The sequence below is a fragment of the Callorhinchus milii genome, unplaced genomic scaffold (assembly GCF_018977255.1).
Source record: "Callorhinchus milii isolate IMCB2004 unplaced genomic scaffold, IMCB_Cmil_1.0 Scaffold68, whole genome shotgun sequence".
Classification (NCBI taxonomy): domain Eukaryota; kingdom Metazoa; phylum Chordata; class Chondrichthyes; order Chimaeriformes; family Callorhinchidae; genus Callorhinchus; species Callorhinchus milii.
In genome coordinates, this window is record NW_024704809.1 from 199209 (window position 1) to 220770 (window position 21562).

General features: G+C 52.3%; 1 protein-coding gene across 1 annotated transcript in view; it reads left to right on the forward strand.

Moving 5' to 3' along the window:
* The window catches only part of LOC103171773, a 31329-nt gene extending 11921 nt beyond the window's left edge, over window positions 1–19408 (forward strand). The window contains exons 15-38 of the mRNA XM_042345613.1: window positions 109–411; window positions 733–999; window positions 1222–1453; window positions 2222–2535; window positions 2958–3269; window positions 3878–4192; window positions 4953–5267; window positions 5648–5962; window positions 7052–7366; window positions 7705–8019; window positions 8568–8882; window positions 9217–9531; window positions 9758–10072; window positions 10307–10621; window positions 11850–12164; window positions 12745–13059; window positions 13267–13581; window positions 14179–14493; window positions 14909–15223; window positions 16302–16616; window positions 17121–17435; window positions 17776–17820; window positions 18259–18359; window positions 19018–19408. Coding sequence (XP_042201547.1) covers window positions 109–411; window positions 733–999; window positions 1222–1453; window positions 2222–2535; window positions 2958–3269; window positions 3878–4192; window positions 4953–5267; window positions 5648–5962; window positions 7052–7366; window positions 7705–8019; window positions 8568–8882; window positions 9217–9531; window positions 9758–10072; window positions 10307–10621; window positions 11850–12164; window positions 12745–13059; window positions 13267–13581; window positions 14179–14493; window positions 14909–15223; window positions 16302–16616; window positions 17121–17435; window positions 17776–17820; window positions 18259–18359; window positions 19018–19095 — 6692 coding nt within the window. The 3' untranslated portion in view covers window positions 19096–19408. The remainder of the gene's footprint in view (window positions 1–108; window positions 412–732; window positions 1000–1221; window positions 1454–2221; window positions 2536–2957; window positions 3270–3877; window positions 4193–4952; window positions 5268–5647; window positions 5963–7051; window positions 7367–7704; window positions 8020–8567; window positions 8883–9216; window positions 9532–9757; window positions 10073–10306; window positions 10622–11849; window positions 12165–12744; window positions 13060–13266; window positions 13582–14178; window positions 14494–14908; window positions 15224–16301; window positions 16617–17120; window positions 17436–17775; window positions 17821–18258; window positions 18360–19017) is intronic.
* Window positions 19409–21562: the final 2154 nt, after the last annotated feature.

Consider the following 21562-nt stretch of genomic DNA (forward strand, 5'->3'; position numbering starts at 1 on the left):
ACCACGAAGCTACAGGATTCAACTAATGTCCTCCAGTCGGTGCATCAGGACCAAAATCAGTACTTACACATTTGCCTCTCTCTTTCTCTCTCCCTCCCTCTCTCCCAGGTCCCGTGCCGGTCAGACTGGTGAACGGGTACAACATGTGCTCCGGGAGAGTCGAGGTGTTGCACAAGTCCACTTGGGGAAGCGTGTGTGGGGAAAGATGGGGTACGGAGGAGGCCAGCGTTGTCTGCAGAGTGTTGAAGTGTGGGACTGTCCTGTCCACAACAACAGAAGAGCGGAGTGGGCTGATCTGGCTATCTGACGTGAGCTGCGAAGGGACAGAAGCCGCCCTCGATCACTGCTGTTCGAGCTTATATGGAGAAAGTAACTGCAGCCACAGTCAGGTGGCTGTTATTACCTGTTCAGGTGAGTGGGGTTTGGCTTCATCTGGTGAATGCGCAAATATTAATATTTAATGATAATAATCCTTGCATTTGACACAGCACCTTATTACGTCTTCGAGACGTCTCAAAGCACTTCATGGGATACACTGCAAAGTGGAGTGACTGTATATGTAGTGGTTGATGGTTATTATATGTCAGCGTGTGGCTCAGTCGCTGGGTGTCAGCCTGGCTCAGTTGGTGGCTGTGGGGAAATGGGGTTAGAGAGCGCCAGTGGGGTTATGAAGTAGTGACTGATTGTGCGCTGAGTTTACTCTGACCTGATGCTCTGTGTGTTTGGTTGCAGGGCCCCAGCCCGTGAGGCTGGCGAACGGAGACACCATCTGCTCAGGGAGGGTCGAGATCTTTCACAATTCCACTTGGGGCAGCGTCTGCAGCGACGGGTGGGACACGGAGGATGCTCGGGTCGTTTGTCGACAGCTGAGCTGTGGAGACCCCACGTCATTGACCTCAACCGTCTCCGCCAGCCAAGCCAGTGGGCAGATCTGGTTGAACAAAGTGAACTGCTCTGGGCTGGAGAATTCGCTTGACCAATGTCCTGCAGACCCATGGGGTCAGCACAGCTACACTCATGTTGTTGATGTCCAATGTTCAGGTACTGTATGATACCAACAATAATATTAGGTATTTTTGCATTTGGTGCACTTACATAAGAACATAATTATAGAATCATAGAATCGTACAGCACAAAAAGAGGCCATTCGGCCCATCGAGTTCTATGCCGGCTCTTTGAGAAGAGCAATGTAATGTTAGACAAGAACTTATTTGTCCGCAGGTCCTGTGCCCCCACGACTGGTTCACGGTTACACTCGCTGCTCGGGGACGGTTGAGCTGTTCCGTAACTCCTCCTGGTCTGGGATTTGCCGGGATCACTGGGACCTCCAGGCTGTCACTGTCCTGTGCCGGCAACTCAACTGTGGAGTGGCTGTGTCAGCCTCCACAGCCTTCAAGTCGAAGCCAGGGGGGCTCCATGTGAAGTGCAATGGGTCTGAGTCTGACCTGGATCAGTGTGTCACAAGTGACCAGAGTGCGAACAATTGCTCCCACCCCCAAGGAGCCACAGCCATCTGCTCAGGTGAGATGTGCTGTCTGCTCAGGACTGGGGTGATGGGCGTGCGACGATTGGTGTGATGGGGGTGTGAGGACTGGTGACACAATACAAAATTTCACATCAGGAGGTCTTGTCCAAGGCGCTGGCAGTTAGGGATCCACACCCGAGCTGGTGGTTGGGATCAGGAGGGATGGAGGGCGGGTAGGGTGGGCATAGGAGGGAGGCCGAAGGTGGGGTCGAAGTTGCGATTGATACCTGCCTTCAAGGAAGCAAGAGAGGGAGTGAGGCGAAGGAAATGTGGGATGGAGTTCCAAAGGGTGGGAGCTGAAGGACCACCTGCCAATGGTCGGGTGGGCGGGCGGGGGATGCGGAGCAGACTGGAGCCCGCTGAGCAGAGGAAGCGGATAGGTTGATTTGGGGGTGTGAGGGCTGGTGTGATGGGGATGTGAGGACTGGTTTGATGGGAGGGGTGAGGGCTGGTATGATGGGGTGTGAGGGCTGGTATGATGGGGGGGTGAGGACTGGTTTGATGGGGGGGTGAGAACCGGTGTGATGGGGGAGGTGTGAGGACTGGTGTGATGGGGTGTGAGGGCTGGTGTGATGGGGTGTGAGGGCCGGTGTGATGGGGGTGTGAGGGCTGGTGTGATGGGGGTGTGAGGGCTGGTGTGATGGGGTGTGATGGCCGTGCGAGTATATTTTCTATGTTGCAATGACTTGTTCCCAGGACGGTTGCCGGTCAGGCTGGTGGGGGGAACACCATGTGCTCGGGCAGAGTGGAAATCCTTTACGCCTCCTCCTGGGGGACCATGTGCGACGCCGAGTGGGACAAGAAGGACGGGGACGTGGTCTGCCGGGAGCTGAACTGTGGAGAGGCTGCGTCGGCTCCCAGTGGGGCGTTCTTCGGAAGAGGGAATGGGACGGTGTGGCTGGACGGAGTGAGGTGTAACGGTGCGGAGGGTTCCCTGGATCAATGTCTCACCAAACCCTTGGCTAACAATACCTGCTCCCACCATCAGGACACCAGTGTCATCTGCTCAGGTAAGAGCGGTACCCAACTGCATCTCATCCAGTGTCGTTATATTGGATTCATCCCTAACCCTAATCCTTACCCCAATTCCAACCATTACCCCAATACCAATGCTAATCCTATTGGGCAACGGAATCCAACCTCCAGATTTTATTTAAAAATTCTCACCTCTGACCCAGCGCCGTTCACATCAGGGGACATCTTCACTGTAAAGTGTAGTGACTCTGTCTTGTGGCCCAACATGGAAACCAATTTGCACACAGTGACATCTCCGCAAAAAGCTGATGTGGCCAATTTTTGGCTCGGACACTTTACTCTATGAGTGGCGAAGTGGAAGATCTTTATCTTCCTTGTGGATTGAGAATCATTGCAATTGGTTTTATGACCTCTCCCAAATTATTCCAAACTCTCAGTATTCCTTCCTCTCTCCCAGGTCCTGTGCCGCTCAGACTGGTCGACGGTAACAACATGTGCTCCGGGAGAGTCGAGGTGTTGCACAACTCCACTTGGGGAAGCGTATGTGGGGATGATTGGGATACAGAGGAGGCCAATGTCATCTGCAGACTGTTGAACTGTGGAGAGGCCACGTCAGCGACAGGGAATGCAGCCTTCGGACAGGGGACTGGACCGGTCTGGCTGTCTGACGTCAGGTGTATTCACATGATTGCTCCAAACCGATGTTCCTCAGACTCTTGGTGGAACCATCACTGTAGCCACAGCCAGGATCTCAGCCTTACTTGCTCAGGTGAGGTGCTCAGGCAGGTGTTTGGACATGTTTGCTCTCTCACCCCTGACCCTGCGCATTCTCTCCTGACCCTGCGCCCTCACCCCTGAAGACCTTCTTGTGGCTAACTAATCTATATGCCCTCCAGTCACTGATACCTCTATTTTCCCTGTCAAAACCTCAAATTCACTTTACAGTCTATCCTGTGAAGCGCTTTGAGACATCTCAATGACGTGATAAGGCACTATACCAAATCCAATGATTACATAAGAACATAAGAACATAAGAATTAGGAGCAGTAGTGGGCCATTCGGCCCCTCGAGCCTGTGCTCCGCCATTCGATAAGATCATGGGTGATCTTCTGACCTAAGTCTAATTACCCGCCCTATCCCCATATCCCCTAATCCCTCTATTTTTAAAAAATCTATCAGTCTCCACCTTGAAGATGTTCAAGGACTGACATCTACAGCCTTCTGGGGGAGTGAATTCCATAAATTATTATTATATTATTATTATTTTGTACATCTCTATCAGATCGCCTCATATACAAGCTTCTCTGCTCCAAAGAAAACAGATGCATTGTTTCCAATCTACTCTCATAACTAAAGCCCCTCTGTGCCCCTTTCCAGGTCCTGTGCCGGTCAGAGTGGTGAACGGGAACAACATGTGCTCCGGGCGAGTCGAGGTGCTCCACAACTCCACTTGGGGAAGCGTGTGTGGGGATCACTGGGGTACGGAGGAGGCCAATGTCGTCTGCAGACTGTTGAACTGTGGAGAGGCCACGTCTGCGACAGGGAACGCAACCTTCGGACAGGGGACTGGGCCGGTCTGGCTGTCTGACGTGAGGTGTGAGGGATCAGAGGCCGCCCTCGATCAGTGCCCGGCAAAACCTTACGGAAATAATAACTGTAGCCACAGTCAGGACGCTGGCGTTACCTGCTCAGGTAAGTGCAGTATCCAGGGGACTGAATGGATAGAAAGTGTTGGGGGAGTTAGGGGCAGAACCTGATAGATTGCTTCCTCAAAGAACATTTGTTGAATGGTCTTTATAGACGGTCAATTTCTGTGCCAAAGCAAAATGTTGGACAAGTTTCCTTCGTCTCACACACGCCTCTGTTTACCTATGGATCTGGTAGTTAGTCGATTGGCGGATTGCTCGTGGGTGTAATAATCCCTTCAAAAAAATATACATAATAATTTGGACTTAATTCACAACTATTTGTGGGACACTTCTGTGCGCAATTGGCTACCGCACTTTGCCCACAAAGTATACAGTCAGTTCACTTTACAGTATATTCTGTGAAGTGCTCTCGAAGGCGTGATAAGGCGCTGTGCCAAATGCAAGGATTATTATTATAACATCTGTGTTTTTGGCGGATGATGTTAAATTGACTCCGTTTTAGTTACCAAGATTCACTGACCAGAGGAAAAGATGCTCCTTATTCACCAACTCAAACCAACTGGTTACTCAAGGCCTCTATCATGTCTCCTGTCAACAACAGCTCCAGGTTCTCTTGCCCATGTTCCTATGGATGTTTGTTGGATCAGAGTATCATGGAATATGGGACAATAGCGGCTAATTGGTGTTGAGGTACAGATCAGCCATGATCGGCTAGAATGGCAGGACACGCTCAAGGAGCTGCATGGAATACTCCTGTTCCTATGTTCTTAGTATGTCCTCATGACTGCTTCCCTCTCTCCCAGGTCCCGTGCCGGTCAGACTGGTGAATGGAAACAACATGTGCTCCGGGAGAGTTGAGGTGCTCCACAACTCCATTTGGAAGAGCGTGTGTGGGGATCACTGGGGTACAGAGGAGGCCAATGTCGTCTGCAATCTGTTGAACTGCGGAAAGTCCACGTCAACGACCCGCAATGCAACGTTCGGTCAGGGGACTGGGCGGATCTGGTTGTCTGACGTGAGGTGTAATGGGACAGAGGCCGCCCTCGATCAGTGCCCGGCAAAACCGTATGGAAACAATAACTGTAGCCACAGTCAGGACGCCGGCGTTACCTGCTCAGGTAAGGAGATCTCACCATCAGGGGCCTCGGTTTCCGACCGGGCTTCAAATCCGTTTTGCCTTAACATTTATAATTGTGCAGAAATTATGAACGGTTCTTAAATTCAGTCTTGATTCGGAAACCCTGAGTTACGCATCTTAACAGGTGATGGGGGGAGGTATGTGTGTGTGTGTGTGTGTGAGTATTGTGCGTTTGTGTGTGTGAGAATTATATTTGCGTGAGTTATGTGTGTGTGTGTGAGCGTTGGTACGCGTGTGTACTTGCGTGAGTGTTGACAGCTCTGTTGCACTTGGAAACGTTGCAGGTACTGTGTTAAATGGACACCACAAGGCAGGAACTATCACAAATTATTCTGAATAATGTCTCTCCCTCTCTCCCAGGTCCTGTGCCGGTCAGACTGGTGAACGGGAACAACATGTGCTCCGGGAGAGTCGAGGTGCTCCACGACTCCACTTGGGGAAGCGTGTGTGGGGATCACTGGGGTACGGAGGAGGCCAATGTCGTCTGCAGACTGTTGAACTGTGGAGATGCCACGTCAGCGACAGGGAACGCCACCTTCGGACAGGGGACTGGGCCGGTCTGGGTGTCTGACGTGAGGTGTAATGGGACAGAGGCCGCCCTCGATCAGTGCCCGGCAAACCCATATGGAAACAACAACTGTAGCCACAGTCAGGACGCCAGCGTTACCTGCTCAGGTAAGTTCTGGTCATCAGACTCGTGTCGAGAGATGGGTGGCTGATTCCAGGTTCAGACCAAACCTGTGTGGACAGCGACAGAAATATTCAAGGCGGAGGTTCTGTGACCATACGCACAGTTGAAGAGGTTGGTTTAAATGTGGGATTTAAAGCTTGATAGAGAAGGAGGCAGAGTGAGAGAGGCAGGGAGTTCCGGAGATAATAATAATAACCCTTGCATTTGATGTAGCGCCTTATCACGTCTTCGAGACGTCTCAAAGCGCGTCGCAGGATATACCGTGAAGCGTAGTGACTTTGTACTTTGCGGGCAAATTTCGGCAGTCAATTGCGCGCAGCAGCAGCGTCCCCAGAAACGGTCGTAGATTGAGCGACCAAATTATTGTTTCTTTTTGAAAGAATTATTGCCACTGGAAAAGCGATCCGCCAATCGACTAACAACTGGGTTCCTACTTGCTGCTACGTAAACAGAGGCGTGCACGTGGAGTAAGGAGACTTGCCCAACGTTTCGCCCTGAAGGGAATCAAACCCAGGTCCTCTCGCTGTGCGAGGCGGGTTCTCTAACCGGAGCTGCAGAGGGCTCCAGATATTAGAGTTGTAGCATTCGAATGGTGATGCGAAGTTTGGGGGAAATGCCTGTGTTAGTTGATAGAAGAAGGCGGACAGAGAAGTGAGACACAAGCAGGACCGGGAGCAGATTTATGAAATGAGATATGAAGGAATGGTCTGGAGAATTAGAGTCACAGGACCTGCGGCAGAAAAAGATGGGAAAATACTCCAATGGCACAAGGGATCCTGACGAACTGGCCTCGGAGGGCACTGTCAGCCAGGACGATGGGAGAGAAACTCTTTTCTCTTCTCAAATAGCACCGCAAGATGTTTAAGGCTCCGTGACAAGCGGTTCACGTGAATATCATGAAGCGCTCCGGGACGCTACCCCACGCGAAGGGCGCTCTATAAACACAAGTTGTTGTTGTCAGCGTTGTATCACATGGGTCTGTGACCTGCAACATCCATCGGGTCAGCTTCCTGGGATTCAAATATGGAGCAGGGTTAATGTGGGACAGTCGCTCACCTCTCCCTCTCTTCCAGGTCCTGTGCCGGTCAGACTGGTTGATGGTAACAACATGTGTTCCGGGAGAGTCGAGGTGCTCCACAACTCCACTTGGGGAAGTGTGTGTGGGGATCACTGGGGTACGGAGGAGGTCAATGTCGTCTGCAGACTGTTGAACTGTGGAGAGGCCACGTCAGCGACAGGGAACGCAACCTTTGGACAGGGGACTGGGCCGGTCTGGCTGTCTGACGTGAGGTGTAATGGGACAGAGGCCGCCCTCGATCAGTGCCCGGCAAAACCATACGGAAATAATAACTGTAGCCACAGTCAGGACGCCGGCCTTACCTGCTCAGGTAAGCTCTGGTCATCAGACTTGTGTCAGAGATGGTGACTGACTGGGTTCAAACCAAACCGTTAGGACAGCAATGTCAACCTCGTCCCCTTCCTTCCGAAAGACTTACCGTTCGATACTGAACAACAGATGTTTTATATTTACTGCTGCTGTAAAACAGTGTGACGGACCAGCAGAGGTGCGTGTGGGTCCCATCTAAGCACTTTGAGACGCCTCGAAGACATGATAAGGCGCTACATCAAATGCAAGCGTTCTTATCATGTTATATTATTATCTGACCTTGCAATTTCTCAAAGGCTTGACTGGTCTCATCGATGAGGACATCTCCCTCTCTCCCAGGTCCTGTGCCGGTCAGACTGGTGAACGGCAACAACATGTGCTCCGGGAGAGTCGAGGTGTTGCACAACTCCACTTGGGGAAGTGTGTGTGGGGATCACTGGGGTACGGAGGAGGCCAATGTCGTCTGCAGACTGTTGGACTGTGGAGAGGCCACGTCAGCGTCAGGGAATACAACATTTGGACAGGGGACTGGGCCGGTCTGGCTGTCTGACGTGAGGTGTAATGGGACAGAGGCCGCCCTCGATCAGTGCCCGGCAAAGCCGTATGGAATTAATACCTGTCACCACAGTCAGGGCGCCAGCGTTACCTGCTCAGGTAAGTAAACGTTACAAAGGTGATCTGTAATGAATGGAGGTGTGGCTAGAAACTGGAGTCCTGTAGCTCAGTGGTTAGAGCACTCGCCTTGCAAGCGAGACACCCGAGTTCAATTCCGGGCAGGTCAGGGCGAAACCTTGGTCGATTTTCCTTACTCCACACGCCTGATGATGATCCCTACAAAAAACAACAACAAATTGGTCATTTTCAATCCACGACTGTTTGTGGGACGCCGCTCTGCGCAATTGGCTGCCGTGTTTCGCCCACAAATACACAGTCAATATTCTGTGAAGCGCTTTGAGTCATCTGGAAGACGTGAACAGCGCTATATCAAATGCGAGGATTATTAATATTATTACTATTATTATTATTAAGGCTCATCAACCAGCAACATGCCTTTGGACGCATTACCAAGCTAACCCCTTGGTCGCCTGAAGCAATTCACAAGAGATTGGTGACACGTTACTGCCGATTGTCACGCATGTTACGTATCAGAACGCACTCTGTCTGCGCTGCAGTTTAGTTTATTGCGTCTCCCTCTCTCCCAGGTCCTGTGCCGGTCAGACTGGTGAACGGGAACAACATGTGTTCCGGGAGAGTCGAGGTGTTGCACAACTCCACTTGGGGAAGTGTGTGTGGGGATCACTGGGGTACGGAGGAGGCCAATGTCGTCTGCAGACTGTTGAACTGTGGAGAGGCCACGTCAGCGACAGGGAACGCCACCTTCGGACAGGGGACTGGGCCGGTCTGGCTGTCTGACGTGAGGTGTAATGGGACAGAGGCCGCCCTCGATCATTGCCCGGCAAAACCATACGGAAATAATAACTGTCGCCACAGTCAGGACGCAGGCCTTACCTGCTCAGGTAAGCTCTGGTCATCAGACGTGTGTCAGAGATGGGTGACTGATTCTGGCTTCAAACCAAACTGTTAGGACAGCAACGCCAACCTCGTCCCTCCTTCCGAAGGACTTACCGTTCGATCCTGAACAACAGATGTTCTGTATTTAATGCTTGCGTGAAGTTGTGTGACCGACCAGCAGAGGTGTGTGGGTCCCATCGAAGTGCTTTGAGACGGCTCGAATACATGAAATGGCACTATATCAAATGCAAGGGCTATTATTATATTATTATCTGACATTCAAAAGTCTCAGTGTCTTGACTGGTCTCATCGACAAGCACATCTCCCTCTCTCTCCCAGGTCCTGTGCCGGTCAGACTGGTGAATGGAAATAACATGTGCTCCGGGAGAGTCGAGGTGCTCCACAACTCCACTTGGGGAAGTGTGTGTGGGGATCACTGGGGTACGGAGGAGGCCAATGTCGTCTGCAGACTGTTGAACTGTGGAGAGGCCACGTCAGCGACAGGGAACGCAACCTTCGGACAGGGGACTGGGCCGGTCTGGCTGTCTGACGTGAGGTGTGAGGGATCAGAGGCCGCCCTCGATCAGTGTCCGGCAAAACCGTACGGAAATAATAACTGTAGCCACAGTCAGGACGCCGGCGTTACCTGCTCAGGTAAGTAAATGTAACAACGTTTATCAACAGAGGTGTGGCTAGAACTGGCCAGACAGCTAGACAGGGCCAGGCTCATCACCCAGCAACATTGATACGCTAACCTCTTGGTCACCTGAAGCATTTCACAAGAGATGGGTGACACATATTACTGACGATCGTCACGCATGTTAAGTATCAGAACGTACTCTGTCCGTACTGCAGTTTATTGTGTCTCCCTCTCTCCCAGGTCCTGTGCCGGTCAGAGTGGTGAACGGCAACAACATGTGCTCCGGGAGAGTCGAGGTGTTGCACAACTCCACTTGGGGAAGCGTGTGTGGGGATCACTGGGGTACGGAGGAGGCCACTGTCGTCTGCAGACTGTTGAACTGTGGAGAGGCCACGTCAGCGACAGAGAATGCAGTCTTCGGACAGGGGACTGGGCCGGTCTGGCTATCTGATGTGAGGTGTAATGGGACAGAACCAGCCCTCGATCAGTGCCCGGCAAAGCCGTACGGAAATAAGGACTGTGGCCACAGTCAAGATACCGGCGTTACCTGCTCAGGTTAGAAGAGTCCCCACATTGCTGCAAAATGATCACTTGCGATAAATTGGGAAAAAGTGCTCCCACTTTCCCCCAACCCCACCCCCCGAGCTCTGCGCTATAATCCCATTTGCCTGCTCTACGGCTATTGTGTCCAAACCGGTGCATTCTCCCACCTGGAGCTCTCCAATCACAATCGAATGAAAGTTGGGGAATGATGTTTCTGATAGTTCCATTCAACTCCCTCTCTCCCAGGTCCTGTGCCGGTCAGACTGGTGAACGGCAACAACATGTGCTCCGGTAGAGTCGAGGTGTTCCACAACTCCACTTGGGGAAGCGTGTGTGGGGATCACTGGGGTACGGAGGAGGCCAGTGTCGTCTGCAGACTGTTGAACTGTGGAGAGGCCACGTCAGCGACAGGGAACGCAGCCTTCGGACAGGGGACTGGGCCGGTCTGGCTGTCTGACGTGAGGTGTAATGGGGCAGAGGCCGCCCTCGATCAGTGCCCGGCAAAATCGTATGGAAACAACAACTGTAGCCACAGTCAGGACGCCAGCGTTACCTGCTCAGGTAAGCGGATCTCACCATTAGATGGTTCAGAATCTTGGTGAGTGGTCATGGCGGAAATGGGAGCAATTTCACATCATTTCTTCATAGATTTCTTGATTAGGGAATGGGATTTGATTATTCCAAAGTCACGGTGATTGTGACTTGGGAGCAGAAGACATTTGGATGAACTCTTCCCAGAGAGCTGCCAGGGTGTGCAATGATTTGCCAGGTGCGATGATGGAAGCAAGGATAATTGTGGGATTTAAGAGAAGTTGAGGAAGATCTTGAAGGGAAGGGAACTAGAGAGGACAGGAACGAGCAGAACATGGGAACTGGGAAGTGGGGGTTTCTTGATGAGCAAACACCGACACAAAATAATGACCTCCAAGCGTGATGACCATTTGCATGGTTCTCTGGCATTCTCTTGGCTTGAATGGAGGTGTAAGTTGCTGATGTTCGAGTATTAAGGAGGTTGGAGAAAGGGAGAAGACTCCGACACTGTCAAGCTGTCCAGGAATGGTACCTGAGTGAAGGGTGCTGCATAAATACAAGTTGTTGTTGCTCAAACGGCGTTGGAAGAACTGGCATGCATGTTTGATAGTCATAACGTCCTCCTCTTACTGCTATAGCATCTTGCTATACTGTGAAGGTATGGTCATAAGTGGAATGAATGACACTAAGGTGTGTCAGCAAACTGACTCATCTCTCCCTCTCTCCCAGGTCCTGTGCCGGTCAGACTGGTTGATGGTAACAACATGTGCTCCGGGAGAGTCGAGGTGTTCCACAACTCCACTTGGGGAAGCGTGTGTGGGGACAACTGGGGTTCGGAGGAGGCCAATGTCGTCTGCAGACTGTTGAACTGTGGAGAGGCCACGTCAGCGACAAGGAATGCAAACTTCGGACAGGGGATTGGGCCGGTCTGGCTGTCTGACGTCAGGTGTAATGGGACAGAGGCCGCCCTCGATCAGTGCCCGGCAAACCATATGGAAATAATAAATGTAGCCACAGTCCGGACGCTGGAGTTGCCTGCTCAGGTAAGGAGTTCCTTGTGTGGCCGGAAAGCCATCGCTTGCAATGAATTGGGAATAACTGATTCCACCAGCAGCCCCTAGAGCTCTTTGCCCTAATCCTATTACTCTGCTCTCTCCTTATTGTGTCTATGCTGGTGCTTACTCCTTCCAAGAGCTTTCCGATCACATTCCAGTGAAAGTTGGGAATTCACGTTTCTGTTAATGTCCCTCTCTCCCAGGTCCTGTGCCGGTCAGACTAGTGAACGGGAACAACATGTGCTCCGGGAGAGTTGAGGTGTTGCACAACTCCACTTGGGGAAGCGTGTGTGGGGATCACTGGGGTCCGGAGGAGGCCAATGTCATCTGCAGACTGTTGGACTGTGGAGAAGCCACGTCAGTGACAGGGAATGCAACATTCGGACGGGGGACTGGGCCGGTCTGGCTGTCTGACGTGAGGTGTGATGGGAAAGAGGACGCTCTCGATCAATGCCGGGCGGATCCATATGGAACCAATACGTGTAGCCACAGTCAGGATGCTAGCGTTACCTGCTCAGGTAAGATCTCACCATCACATGCCGAGTAGCCACGGAAGAATTGCGAGCAATTTTATAATTTTTTTAATGGATTCTCGATCAGCAAATTGGATTTGATGATTCCCAGGTCACGGAAACAGTGGGAGTGAATTCAAGATCCTGACATGGGAGCAAGAGAGGTTATGGTGCTGTGAGATGTTACCTTGCGTAAGGGCGCATCGTAAATGGTGGCTGTGGTGTTGTTGTTTGGATGAACTCTTCCCAGAGGGTCCTCGGAGTGTGCAATGTCCTCCACACGTGACGTCCATTTGCATGGTCCTCTGGTGTTCTCTTGGCGATAATGTCAGTTGGTTGGAGGAGTTTTAAGGAGGTTGGTGAAGAGGGGAATTGGGATTGGAAGAGCTGGCAAGCATCGTTTGCTGGACTGAATGGCCTCCTCCTGTGGCTATAGCAGCTCCGCATACTAAGTGTGCACAGTCGTGAGTGGAGGGAATGACACGGTGGTGTCCGCAGGCGGCAAATGCTGTGGGGAAGGTGAGCTTCAGGTTGAGAAGCTGTTGCACCAACTCCTCACTATTCACCATTCCTCCCTCTCTCCCAGGTCCTGTGCCGGTCAGACTGGTGAACGGGAACAACATGTGCTCCGGGAGAGTCGAGGTGTTGCACAACTCCACTTGGGGAAGTGTGTGTGGGGATCACTGGGGTACGGAGGAGGCCAATATCGTCTGCAGACTGTTGAACTGTGGAAAGGCCACATCAGCGACAGGGAACGCAACCTTCGGACAGGGGACTGGGCCGGTCTGGCTGTCTGACGTTAGGTGTAAAGGAACGGAGGCCGCCCTTGATCAGTGCCCGGCAAAACCGTATGGAAACAACAACTGTAGCCACAGCCAGGACGCTGGACTTACCTGCTCAGGTAAGGAGATTCCTTGTGTGGCCGGAAAGCCAACGCTTGCAATGGATTGGTAATAATTGATTCCACCAGCAGCCCCCAGAGCTCCTTACTCTAATCCTATTACTCTGCTCTCTCCTTATCGTGTCTATGCTGGTTCTTGCGCCCTTTCCAATCACATTCCACTGAAAGTTGTGGAATGATATTTCTGATAATGTCCCTCTCTCCCAGGTCCTGTGCCGGTCAGACTAGTGAACGGGAACAACATGTGCACCGGGAGAGTCGAGGTGTTGCACAACTCCACTTGGGGAAGCGTGTGTGGGGATCACTGGGGTACGGAGGAGGCCAATGTCATCTGCAGACTGTTGAACTGTGGAGAGGCCACGTCAGCGACAGGGAATGCAACATTCGGACAGGGGACTGGGCCGGTCTGGCTGTCTGACGTGAGGTGTAATGGGACAGCGGCCGCCCTCGATCAATGCCGGGCAGATCCGTATGGAACCAATACGTGTAGCCACAGTCAGGATGCTAGCGTTACCTGCTCAGGTAAGATCTCACCATCACATGCTTCAGAATCCTGCTGAGTAGCCACGGAAGAATTGCGAGCAATTTCATAATATTTTTTCACGGATTCTCAATTAGCAAATGGGATTTGATGATTCCCAGGTCACTGAATTAATGGGAGTGAATTGAAGATCCTTACATGGGAGTGGGAGATGTTACAGCGCTTTGAGACATTGCCCTGCATGAAGGGCGAATCGTAACTGCTGGCCGTGGTGTTGTTTGAGTGATCTCTTCCCAGAGGGTTGTCAGGGTGCGCAATGCCCTCCAAGGGTGATGTCCATTTGCACGATTCTCTGGCGATCTCTTGGCGTGAATGGAGGTGTCAGTTGGTTGGAGGAGTTTGAAGGAGGTTGAAGAGGGGAAATGGGATTGGGTGAACTGGTTAAGCATTGTATGTGGTTTGAATGGCCTCCTCCTGTGGCTATAGCAGCTCCCCATACTAAGCGTGCACAGTCGCGAGTGGAGGGAATGACACTGAGTGGTGTCCGCAGGCGGCAAATGCTGTGGGGAAGGTGAGCTTCAGGTTGACAAGGTGTCGCACCAACTCCTCACTGTTCACCATTCCTCCCTCTCTCCCAGGTCCTGTGCCGGTCAGACTGGTGAACGGGAACAACATGTGCTCCGGGAGAGTCGAGGTGTTGCACAACTCCACTTGGGGAAGTGTGTGTGGGGATCACTGGGGTACGGAGGAGGCCAATGTCGTCTGCAGACTGTTGAACTGTGGAAAGGCCACATCAGCGACAGGGAACGCAACCTTCGGACAGGGGACTGGGCCGGTCTGGCTGTCTGACATGAGGTGTAATGGGACGGAGGTCGCCCTCGATCAGTGCCCGGCAAAACCGTATGGAAACAACAACTGTAGCCACAGTCAGGATGCTGGCGTTATCTGCTCAGGTAAGGAGATTCCTCACTTGGCCGCAAAGCGATCGCTTGCACTGAATTAATAATAATAATCTTTGCATTTGATGCAGCGCCTGATCATGTTTTCGAGACGTCTCAGAGCGCTTCACAGAATATACTGTAAAGTGATTTGACTGTATATTTTGTGTGCAAATTCAGAATAAGTGCCCCTCACCCCCCCCCTCCCGGATCACTCTCCACTAATACCATTCCCCTATCATGTCCTTTGTGCTGCTGATCACTCCCCCGTCTCCGGAGCTCTCAACACTAATCCCGTTCCTCTGCTTTCTGCTCATCTTGTCCACTTTGGTGCTTTTTCCTCCCTGGAGCTCTCGACTCTTAATCCATTCCATTGGAGGTTGGAGAATGCTGTTCCAAATAATTCCATCAATGTCTCCCTCTCTCCCAGGTCCTGTGCCGGTCAGAATGGTGGACGGGAACAACATGTGCTCCGGGAGAGTCGAGGTGTTGCACAACTCCATTTGGGGAACAGTGTGTGGGGATCACTGGGGTACGGAGGAGGCCAATGTCGTCTGCAGACTGTTGAACTGTGGAGAGGCCACATCAGCGACAGGGAACGCAACCTTCGGACAGGGGACTGGGCGGGTCTGGCTATCTGACTTGAGGTGTAGTGGTTCAGAGGCCGCCCTCGATCAGTGCCCGGCAAAACCGTACGGAAATAATACCTGTCACCACAGACAGGACGCCAGCGTTACCTGCTCAGGTAAGGAGATCTTACCTGGTGAGATGTTCCACAATCCTGGTGAGTGGCCGCAGAAATATATGACTTCAGGTATTTCTTAGTGAAGAAATCGGCTTTGATGACTCCCAAATCACGGGAGCATTATGTGTGAATTCAAGATTGTGACTTGGGAGCATAGAAACAGCAGACGGCTACTCAGCCCCTCGAGCCTGTTCCGCCATTGTATAAGATCATGGCAGATCTGTACCTCAAGTCCAGTTTACCTGCCCTTGCCCCATATCCCTTAATACCCTGAATTAATAAATATCTTAAACAGCAACAGCTTGCATTTGAATAGTGCTCTTCTCACGGGGTAATGTCTCACAGCGTTTAACAGTGGTAGAGCTCCAACAGCAAGCCAGGGAAGTAGTGGGGAGATGGACTGTAGGTATGGTCAAGGTGGGTAGGTCTTCAGAGGAAGGAGGCTAGGCGGAGGGATTGAGGAAGGGCTCCAGTTTAGAGGCGCGGTGGCTGAAAGCACGGAGTAGAGGGAACGAGGATTGTGCAGAGAACTGAAGCCAGTTGAGCGGGGTGGAGGGGGGGGGGGGGGGGGAGAGTGCAGGTAGAAAAGTAGGGTGTGAGCAGATCAGCCTGGAGGGGCTTGGAATGGAGGGAAAGGTATGAGCGCAGTTGGTTGGCCACTACACATTCCAGGACCTCTGAGATGAAGGACAGGTTTGAGATGGTTCGGAGTAGGAGAGGTTTGGGTAAACTCCACCCAGAGTTGACAGGTTGTGGAATGATTTGCACAGGTACGGCTAATGGGGCAGAGAGAATCGTTGGGTTTAGAGTGAACAACACCTAGAGGTTGTCTGCAGGCAGCAGCTGTTGTGGGGAAGGTGAGATTCAGGCCAAGAATCCGCCACACCAACGCCTCCTTTTTCCAAGAACAAACCAGATAGATTTCTGCTAGAAAATATCTCGGGAGAGATACAGTATATAGTTTGGGACACGACATGTCAAGCGATGGCTAGGATGGTGGAAGGTGATGGACCTTGGATCTTGCCAGGCTTAGAAAATTCTTATATTCTTACGCTCACCTCTCACTCTCTCCCAACAGGCCCCGTGCCGGTCAGACTGGTGGACGGGAACAGTATGTGCTCCGGGAGAGTGGAGGTGCTCCACAATTCCACTTGGGGCAGCGTGTGTGGGGATCACTGGGATTTCAAGGCGGCCAGTGTCGTCTGCAGACTGTTGAACTGTGGAGAAGCCACATCAGCGACTGTGAGCTCAACCTTTGGACGGGGGACTGGGCGGTTCTGGCTGTCTGATGTGAGGTGTAAGGGCACAGAGCCAGCTCTCGATCAGTGCATGGCAAAACCGTACGGAATTAATACCTGTCTCCACAGTCAGAATGCTGGCGTTATCTGCTCAGGTAAGGAGATTAGGAGGACAACAGGACTTCTCCTGGGAAGTTTTGGAATAGGCGAGGGCTTGACTGTTCCTGCTCTATCACAGGTCAGTCCAGAGCACTAAGCTCTCCCCATCTTAAGCCCAATTCCTGCAAAAATAGCATTTTCTACAAATAACAATAATCCTTGCATTTGATATGACACCTTATCACATCTTTGAGACGTCTCAAAACGTTTCACAGAATACTGTAAAGTGAATTGACTGTATATTTTGTGGGTGTGCAAAACACAGTTCCTACACTGTACTATGCCCTGTGATGTGTAGTCTTCCCCCCAAAATACAGTCACTCCACTCCACAGTATGTTCTGGGATGTGTATGCTTCCCTTGAAATAAATGGGAGGTTGAATTCATCTTAGGCAGAAATCAGTGTGCCCAGGATGGAGCAGGGGAAGGGAAGACACATTTATCCCAGATTATTCCAGGAAAACGCAAGAGGATTTTTAATTGCCGTTCCCTCTCCCCCAGGTCCCGTGCCAATCAGGCTGATGAACGGAAGCACCATATGCTCCGGGAGAGTCGAGGTGTTTCACATCTGTACTTGGGGAAGCGTGTGTGGGGATCACTGGGGTATGGAGGAGGCCAATGTCGTCTGCAGACTGTTGAACTGTGGAGAGGCCACGTCAGCGACAGGGAATGCAACCTTCGGACAGGGGACTGGGCCGGTCTGGCTGTCTGACATGAGGTGTGAGGGAACAGAGGTCGCCCTCGATCAGTGCCCGGCAAAACCGTACGGAAATAATAACTGTAGCCACAGTCAGGACGCTGGCGTTACCTGCTCAGGTAAGGAGATCTCAGGGGAGAGTCAGGCATTGGCTTTTCACTGTCAGGAGACAGAATTGAATGAGATACTGAAAAGAGAGATGGATGGAGACTTGAGGAGTCAGGAGATCGATTGAGGTGTCAAGAGGGAAATGGATAGAGACTTGGGGAGTCAGGAGATCATTTGAGATGTGAAAGGGAGATGGATGCAGTCTTTGGGAGGAAATGGAGCATTAAAATGTGAGCGGGAAATGGAATAGTGACTTAGAGAGTCAGGAGATGGATTGAAGGCTTAAAAGTATTCAAGTAGGCACACCTTATGCTATTAATGTCTTAATTCTGGTCTCTCTCTCTCTTGCAGGCAAAGTCAGCACCCTCAATAATAAGGAATGCATTCAGTCCACAGGTTTGTTCATCCCAGCCTCCCCATGGGAGAAGGGGAAATGGAGGGGAGTGGGCTGCAGACCTTGTGCTAAGGTTTTCTGGGAGTCCTGTGGCGTAGTGGTTAGAGCACTTACCTCGCAAGCGAGAGGACCAGGGTTTGACTCTCGGGTCAGGGCAAAACATTAAGCAAGTTTCCTTACTCTCTGTTTACCTAGCAGTAAGTTGGAACCCAATTGTTCGTCGATTGGCGGATTGCTTTCCCAGGGGTAATCCCTTCAAAAAAAAATGTGGTCACTCAATCCATGACTGTGGGACACTGCTGTGCGTGACTGGTTGACAACATATACAATCAATTCACTACGCAGTGTATCCTGTGAAGGGCTCTGAGACGTCTCGAAGACTTGATAAGGCGCTGTATCAAATGCGAGGATTATTAAGACCATCTCTCTCTGATTTTCAGACCTCCAGAAGAAGCGCGTGTCAGGCACCGTTAGTTTTGTGGTGTTGGGATATCCGATCAGCCCTGATAACCCAGTGTTAATCCAGGCTCTGGAGAAGATGGTGAGTTACAGCTCTGGCCTGACAGTGAGCTGCCTCCTGCTCACATCTCAGGGCTTGTCTGTGGCTAGCCAGCCTGGCGCAGGCTCACACTCTGGTTTCTGAGTCCGGAGGTTTTTGTGTTCAAGCCTCACCTCAGAGACATTTGAGCTCACACTCCAGGCTGACATGCCAGTGCGCTCCTCCGTGGGAAGGGACGTGTGTCCGAGCTGTGGACAGGAAGATGGTAGCAATGCTCTTGTGCATTTCATGCTGACCTGCGTTGCCCACAAGCAAGCTTGCAGGGAGTTCCTAGCACCTATCAACCGCCGAGTGAGGGTTCCAACCCACGCTTGTCGGATGTCAAACGACCAATTCCTTGAGGGAGGGGGTGGCTGTAAGCGACCACAAAATAGACAGGCGCTATACTTCACAGTATATTCTCGAAGACGTGAAAAAGCGCTATATCAAAATGCAAGTGTTGTAATTATTAAAATAAAATTGGCTGCACTTTAGCGCTGTTTGTGGGACATTGCCGTGCGCCAATTGGTTGCCATGTTTGCCCACAAAACCTACAGTATATCCCGTGAGCATTTTGGGACAGCTGGACGATGCGATAAGGAGCTATACTATTTTGTTATTATTATTTGATGTTCATTCTTGGCTTTCTCTATCGACGTAGCTGAGTTCCATCTTTTCCGCCATTCCTGGGGGACGTTTACTGAAACTCACGGCACTGAAGCAGAAGGACAGCGACTGAGGGAGTGACGTGGAAGAACGAGGAGGAGAAATGTCTCTAATTCAGGTTCAGGTTTTCCTTTACGGTCCATGGCCAAAAACCCACCTTGCGCTCACACCAATCCTCGCCACGCTCCGCTGGCTCCCGATCACCGAACAGATCGACTTCAAAATCCTCTCGCTCGTTTTCAAATCGCTCCATTTCCTCACACGTCCCTACCTCTCAGAACTACTCACTCCCAACTCCAGCCTCCCCGCTGCCTCCACCCGGCTGGCTTTAGCCTCCTGTTCAAATCTCGCGCCCTCTGTTCCACCATCGGTGACCGTGCCTTCAGTCACTACCCCCCCAAAACTCTCAATCTCTCCCTCAATCCCTCCGCCTTGCCACCTCCACCCCCCGCCTAAAGACCATACCTTTTGATCGTGCTTATGCTCACCTCCCCCTCCCTCTTGCTTGGAGTCAGACTCCGCCACTGTCAAGCATTCCGGAATGCTATCCGGTATGAAGGGCACTATATAAATGCAATGCAAGTTGGTTGTTGTTTTGTCATGATCTTTACCTCAGCTGTCTCTTCAGTCTTCTCTCTCACCATATCTTCTACCTTCTGCAGTTCTCCTTCTTCATTCCCTTCGTCCAATCGTTTAGTGGACGAGCCTTCAGCCACTTTTCCCCTCTAGGCTCTCCTTTAGCCTCAGACCTTCTTGGCCTTTGCTCTTGCGATAGGTCCACATCCTCAAACTCCAGGCTCTGCTTGTTGATCATCATCGCTGTGACGCACTTTTGAGATATTTATCCTTCGCCAATGACGGAAGCTCCCAATTTCTTTTGAGCAGTTTTTAGTATTTACTTCAGCCAGACCCCTCCCAGCCCAGACCATCACCCCACCGGTAACCCTGGCATTCAGTAAGCGTGTGAATGAATGCCTGTGCGTTTGTCTTTTGTGTCTTTGTGCCGCATCTCGGTATCTTCAGCTCTGTCCCCACTCTCCAGAACTCCATACCAAAGTCCCTCCAGCTCGCCCCCTCCATTGCCTCCTTCATGACCCTCCTTTTCAACCGTGCCTGCGGTCACCCTCCTACCCCCATCCTCCTGATCCCGATCCCCAGCTCGGGTGCAGATCCATGACTGTCCAGAGCCTTGGGAACAATAAATCAATCCTCTTCAATTTCCTGTAAATGTCACCTCTCGCTCGCTGCTTTGTAATCAAATAAACTCTGGCTGAACCTGGCCTCCGTTGTGTGGTATCCTCTGCTCTTGGAGCTCAGCTCAGATCAGTCTGTCGCTTCGTTACATTCCCGGAGTTGACACATTTCACCAACTTGTTGAGGACATTTTCACACGTCACAGTCTATCACTCGGTCACTCGCCAACAGAGCATTGGATTCATTGTGACTCGCCTCGCAAGCGAGAAACCTCCGGCAAGTTTCTTTACGCCCCCCCACACACACACACACACACACCCCCACACACCCCCACCCCCACACACACGCCTCTGTTTAACAGCAGTCGGTAGGAACCCGGTTGTTAATCGATTGACGGATCGCTTTCCGGGGGGGATTTAACAATCCCTTCAACATAATTAATAACAAATAATAAATTGGTCACCTCAATCCCAGGGCTGTTTGGGATGGGGGTGGGGGGTGGTGGGGGGGGGACGTCGCTGGGCACGATCGGCCGCTCGCGTTTCGCCCCCAAAAAAACACACAGTTACTACACTTTACGGCGTTATATCCCGTGAAGCGCTTTGAGGCGTTCTCGAAGACGTGACGCGGCGCCGGGAATGTCATCATCATATATTATTGTTATAAACTGTAGCGGCGTCTGGTGTACGGCGTGAGGGGGTCCAGTGGGTGGTGCCCGGTGTCCGGTGCCCGGTGTCCAGCGTGAGGGGGTCCAGTGGGTGGTGTCCGGTCCGGTGCCCGGTGTCCAGCGTGAGGGGGTCCAGTGGGTGGTGTCCGGTCCGGTGCCCGGTGTCCAGCGTGAGGGGGACCAGTGGGTGGTGCCCGGTGTCCGGTGCCCGGTGTCCAGCGTGAGGGGGTCCAGTGGGTGGTGTCCGGTCCGGTGCCCGGTGTCCAGCGTGAGGGGGACCAGTGGGTGGTGTCCGGTCCGGTGCCCGGTGTCCAGCGTGAGGGGGTCCAGTGGGTGGTGTCCGGTCCGGTGCCCGGTGTCCAGCGTGAGGGGGACCAGTGGGTGGTGTCCGGTCCGGTGCCCGTGTCCAGCGTGAGGGGGTCCAGTGGGTGGTGCCCGGTGTCCGGTGCCCGGTGTCCAGCGTGAGGGGGTCCAGTGGGTGGTGCCCGGTGTCCGGTGCCCGGTGTCCAGCGTGAGGGGGTCCAGTGGGTGGTGCCCGGTGTCCGGTGCCCGGTGTCCAGCGTGAGGGGGTCCAGTGGGTGGTGTCCGGTGTCCGGCGCGAGGGGGACCAGTGGGTGGTGTCCGGTGTCCGTCGCGAGGGGGACCAGTAGGCGGTGCCCGGTCTGGTGTCCGGTGTCCG